The 6,174-nt window shown below is 35.8% G+C and overlaps 1 protein-coding gene across 2 annotated transcripts; it reads right to left on the reverse strand.

Moving 5' to 3' along the window:
- Positions 1-281: 281 nt before the first annotated feature.
- On the reverse strand, positions 282-5,954 carry LOC121730059 (dynein regulatory complex subunit 5-like). 2 transcript variants are annotated; one of them, XM_042118856.1, is made up of 7 exons: positions 5,868-5,954; positions 4,901-4,972; positions 4,406-4,573; positions 3,535-4,096; positions 2,582-2,709; positions 2,037-2,178; positions 282-515 (listed from the first exon to the last, which is right to left on the reverse strand). In XM_042118856.1, exons 2-7 carry the CDS (start codon positions 4,952-4,954, stop codon positions 319-321), a joined length of 1,251 nt encoding a protein of 416 aa, XP_041974790.1. In that variant the 5' UTR covers positions 4,955-4,972; positions 5,868-5,954; the 3' UTR covers positions 282-318. The 2 variants fall into 2 exon arrangements, with proteins under 2 accessions (XP_041974790.1, XP_041974789.1); XM_042118855.1 differs by lacking the exon at positions 5,868-5,954 and having other exon boundaries at positions 4,901-5,244.
- Positions 5,955-6,174: the final 220 nt, after the last annotated feature.

Consider the following 6,174-nt stretch of genomic DNA (forward strand, 5'->3'; position numbering starts at 1 on the left):
CGATTGAAATTGTCAGAATCAAATTTTGAAATCCTTATTTTAAATATTTAAAAATAAATTATACCAGCCAGCGCGAGGCACATTCCGTTCATAATCCTAGTGAAACCCGACGAATTTGACAGATATTGAAACCAGTCCGTCTCTTTGCAGTCGAACTACTGGTAGTTATGTCTATTGTGACCTAGGCTTGGCTAGTACGTCTCCAGTGCGATAAATTTTGGCGCAACGGAGTTGCGGACATCTACTATAATAATAAAAATGCCGTAAAACTGCAGCTCAAATTTAATACAGCAATATTTGTCATCGTAAAAAAACTTTTTACACTTGTGGTATCCTGGGGGGATATTTGCCGGGGATATGGTGGGGGTTGTCAGGGTTGTACTCCCACACGAGGTACTCTGGCTCGTCGAGGTAGAGGGGAGGGATCTCCTCACTCGATTCCACCTTCACATGCATCAGTTCTCTGTTACGTTCTAGCAGCTCGTCCACTCTAGCTTGGGTTTCAGTGGATATGTCTGCAGTTTGAAGAAGAATTAACATTAATTCTGGAAGATGACAGTAAGCAGTCGATAGACAAATAATTTTAGTTAAGTCCTCACGCAGATACAATATTTAACTATTCATAAATATTATTGTTTTATACATTTGAACAAACTTAAAAATACGGTCTACAGATCTCTTTTTCAAACTTTTGATAATGGTCGCTTTGTAGAATCATGTTATGAATCATAATATTATGATGATTTTTTTTAAAAACGCAAAATGCAAGTCTGCTTGCAATTCATGTCTAGTAATTTTTTTGTTCTTTCTTTTTTCTGTCTATTATTTTTACTCTTGTAGCTGTTGTAGTCATAATTATTTATTGTTTATCCCTGCATGTTATGTTGTGAAGTCACTCTTTGGCCCCTGCAGAATACCAGTGCAGCAAGCTTGCTTGCTGCGTATAGCTGAGCTGGGGCCAATTTTTGACATCACATAACATATACCTATAATTATAATTGTACATAGCTTAAGTCCTTTTTACTTTTTATTTTTCTATTCTGTATATGTTGTGTGTTGGAAAAAATAAACGTATTCTATTCTATTCTATTCTATTCTAATTAGTACTAATTTGACATTTGTCAGTTTGACAGTTTTGACAATTCATTTGCTGTATTGATTGAGAGGAATTACTAAATGTGACCATTTTAGCCCCGCAGATCTCTTTTTCAAACTTTTGATAAAACGATTGAAAATGAAATCTATAGATTTCACAAGGGGCAGAAATTAAAGTGCCTCAAAAATACTCATTACATAATATTTGATACTTCAATTTAACATCAACATCATATTTTTATTAATAATCCTCAAGGAAATATGGAATATTATAAGCAGGATACTTTAGTCGGGGCTTATCGGGATTTGCATCTGTTCTATTTATAAACCATGCGGACTTTGAAAATCCGATGCTCTTGAAATACTGAATCGAGTTACGGATCTATATGAACAGAAACTCGACGAATAAAAGACGACGTATTGAGATCGACGAGAAAAATATTAAAAAAGTTTTATAAGAATTTTGTTTTTTACGATAATACATTTTTCGGGTTCCACGACTCAGGATATGGTGATGGAATGCTATGTTTAGAAATCAATAACAGAGTTTGATTGAAATAAAATAAAAAAATAAAAAACACAATATTAACACGTCGATCGTGGGAAAACGAGACACAATAGATATTCTATTGTGTCTCGTTCACCGGTGAGCGTATGGGGCTTGATGAATTAAATAAGTAGAGGTTTGTAACGACGAGTGCAAGTGAACAAGTATACAGTGTAAGATTAATTTTTAATATTTTTTTGTCTCGAAGCCTTACAAGCAATCCTAAAAACTATAAAAGTTAGTGCGATTGATTTCTTTGTCACATAAAACTTATGTATCCTCAAACTGCTACCTACTTTCTTGTTTATTTCATCAGACTTGTTTGTAAAGAACCCACAAATCAGACTACGGTTCACCCTTGATTGTTCGTGGAAATTTTGTGATTGACACTTACGCGTTCCACGAAAATCGAGTTTCAGCATCTTTCTATTTTTCTCCAGGGAGATAATTAATGTTTTTTCGGCCGCCCCTGACAAATTATTGGCAGCCATATCTAAACGAGTCAGCCCACGATTTAAACTGAGTAATCCAACAATCTGGAAAAAAACATGATACATGATTAGTGCGAAATTAGTGTCTCTCTGCTAAAGCTGCAAAAAGGATTTAATGAAACTTGGTATGCAGAGTTCTGTACAAGCCATAGGATATTTTGATCATGGCAAACGTGCATTTTGCCATGATCAAAATATCCTATGGCTTGTACAGAACTCTGCATACCAATACCGGCGCCATGATCAATTTTCCGAACAAACGGATAAAATTACAAATAGGAACGATTGAATTGCTCTCTTGTATTAATTACCTAACATACATCAACTGGGAATGACAGTTCATGGCAGTAAAATACATGGTTCCCAGGATTTTGTCAACACTAAAGTCGAGGTTCATGGTCAGCATGATTTAATAAAATGCATTTTAAACTTGTTCACGTGAACAAACCTTTTCAGCAGAGTCTCCGTGAAAGCCACAAGAATTCAGGATTAATGTTTGAGGCTTCTCTTTACATCTCACCAAAGCGGCGGCCAGCTTAGAAGCAGATTCCACGGAGAAAAAATTCAGGCTGCAATCTTAAAAATGTACATTATTATTATAACGTGGGTATCTTTTTTAGATACAATAGTCGATAAGATTAGTTTTGGTAGTTATTATTCCTTATGGATATCCCACAATAACAGTTTTATATTTTATATTATTATTTTATATATTTTTTACCCGTGCGAAGCCGGGGCGAGACACTAGTCTGTTATATTTAAATATTATGTTGAACTGAACTGAATCTTACTCTACATTCAATAAATAAATAATATATAGCCACTGAAAAAATGATAAAAATCGATTCAGCAGTTTTGATTTATATTCATTATTTGTCGTTAAAAGTAAATGACAAAAAACTGTTATTGTGGGATATCCATAACCGATAGACATGTACCATCGCGGAGTTTTATGTACACCTTTTCAGTACATTATTTTGATAATTTATCTCGTAGTGTTCATCCTGCGTTTGCAATGTAAGCGAAAAAAAAATTAAATTATTTACGACATCATATTGGAAACCCCAACAATAACAGTATTTTTCCACTATTTAATGAATGTTATCATACTTATAAACCTTCCTCTTTAATCACTCTATCTATTAAAGAAAACCGCATCAAAATCCGTTGAGTAGTTTTAAAGATTAAAGGGAACAAAGGGACATGAGCGAAAAAAAGCGACTTTGTTTTATAATATGTAGTGATACACATGAGAACTCAAACAGAACACTGGAAGAAACTCGGGCTGAAATATCTAGTTATGCAATAAATTTTGCTCGAAGAAAGGCATAGCGCTGAAATAAGCCTGAATAAGAAATAAATGATAACATTCACAACGCGAAATCTTTTGTATCAACATACCGAGCAGCTGTAGAGGCGCAGCGGGCTTCATTTGTAAGGCATATGCAATACCCTGCACCCCGACCTCCTTGAAACAATTGTTCGCTATTCTGACGATTCTCAAATTTTTATGAATCATTATGAACCCGGCCAGGGCTTTCATGCCGTAATCCCCGATTCTACAGTGGTTGAAGTCCAGCTCCTCGATACTAGATATTTTGACGAGGTTCTGAAGCAGCAACTTCGCTTTAGAACAGTCTAGGTTACTTCTATTAATGCGGAACACTCTCAAGCGCTGTAGCTCCTTGAGGCCGCCGCAAAGAGAGTCGCAGTCCTCGAGAGAAAACTTGAAATAACGAGGCAAGTACGACTCTTCGACGTTGTTCATGCCGAAAATCAATGAGATTTCCTCTAAGTTCCTCAAGTTTCGCAACACCGGTTCCAGTGGGATGTGATCGTATACTTTGGGTACGCTGAATGGGCATACATCTTCGACCTTATCGTCGTCCAACGGGATGGAGGGCTCTGGCTGGCGAACAACATTTAGTTGTTCTATGACCAGCTTCTTGATGTATGGGCTAACCTTAAATAATATATTTTAATGAAAAGATGGTATAAGAGTACGAAATTTTTATTTTTGAGAGGGGTATCAAATCGCGGGACGTATTTTCTCAAGTTATGTAACTTGAAGTAGCAAAACAATTCATTATTTTAAAACGTCATGATAATGCCTGCTTGGGAGGTTTAGTATGAAGAATACACATAGTCCACCGTGTAATACACAATATAATAATTACTTTGTTCTGAAACAATTATTATCTAACGCATAATTAAAATGTTATTAATAGCAAATAGGCAAATAGCACATATTATAACATCAAGGCTTCGTTACCAATTGAGCAAGTTCAGCGGCATCCTCCTCAATAAAAACATCTGGATTCGCATTCTCTAGATAATCTTGTAAATATTTGGACAAATATTTTTCCTTCCAATCCACTACTTCTACGTCACGGCACAAGGAAAACTTTGAGTGGTACGATCTTATCCAATATTGTTCATCCTAAAATACACTAAAGTAAGAACCTTCTCTAGCAAAAACAGTTTATCGGGGCCTGCAGCTACAGTCCATACTCTTAGAGCTGGTACACACTGGGCGTTTTGCTAACGCGCGTTTCAAAACGTCCAATGTGTACCAGCTCTAAAATTATTCAAGCGTTATAATAATCAAAACATAACAGAGATAAGTATTATTTGAAGATAGCGCAGACATTTGCTAATCACTGTTTGCGCGGGACCCGTGCATTTTTCTGTAAACAAACTGTCTGGATTGAATGGGTTTTTGACAGACAGACTTACGCATGTACAATATTAGTGTGGAGTAGCATACCTTTATGTATGGCACGCTATGTTTCAACGGGATATCATCGGGATACAAATCCATTAGCTCATCGACATCCTTCTGTAAAATGGACGGCAGCGGGTTGATTCTATGAAATACTCGCGACAATGCGACGCACGCGAGGTATGCGAGCGGGGCAGGAGTCAAATTCTCATCCCATTCGAAATCCTCAGCCATAATCCTGCGATTAATCTCCCCAGCAGAATCCTTCATTTGTTCACAAGTACTATAAGCTATTCGAGTATTTGGTGAAACTACGTAAGGAATTTTCATGATTAATTTTTATAATTCTCGTGTTGTCGACGAAATATTTTACTGAATTTTGACCATAGAGAAATATAAACATACCTACACTTTTGACGTATTTTGATTGCTTTTATGACACGTTATAGTAGTGGGCTCAGAACAGTAGTGGGTACTTGTATAATCATTGTATAATGGAGATCAGTGGTAGTGGGTAATACCAGAGTAGACGGAGTAGACTACTAATATATATTATGTCACAGAATATATAATAGTAGTACCAAGTTATGTCTATTGTGGTAATACCGAAACGTCTTCTTTATGTATACAGGGTGTTACAAAACAAACTTTTACTTTTAGTTAACTTTTCCATGGACAAAATCATGAGGCTCGGGCGCTTACCTAAGGTACTATTATCTATTCTGTGCCTTAGGTAATTGCTCTTTCGGCGCTGCTTATAACAGTGAACTCTTTGAATATACACACTCTAAAGTCTAATGTAGGTATTATCGCTTTGTTTTATTACATCCTGTATAGACCTACGGAGGTGTTTTGGTGCGTAGATGATAAAGAGTATTTATTAATCTCGTTCTGGTGGAATGCTTGAAATAAAGTTAACTTTATACTCTTTTTTGTAAAGCAAAAAAATGTTGTGTAAGTCAATTATTAATTAATTTATAAAACCATGATAAACCTTATTTTAGTACTGTACCTTCGACGAGGAATGTCAGCGACTCGAAACGAGTTTATTATAACTGGTGGGCCGTGGGACGCTGGACTTTGACCGGCTCTACCTAACTATGGAGATGTGGATATGGTAATGATACTATGTTTATTCAAAGGTCAAAGAAGGAAAGATGTAGAGAACTCGTTTGATCTCCTAATTGTAGCTAATAATATTAAATAACATATTAGGCAATGTAATATTGATGAAAAGAGACAAAACATAATATTCATGATCTCTCGCTGACCTCATTTTATAGCAGGTTTTACTCATACTAATAATGTTGTCGTTTTAA

This window comes from Aricia agestis, chromosome 9 (genome assembly GCF_905147365.1).
Source record: "Aricia agestis chromosome 9, ilAriAges1.1, whole genome shotgun sequence".
NCBI lineage: Eukaryota > Metazoa > Arthropoda > Insecta > Lepidoptera > Lycaenidae > Aricia > Aricia agestis.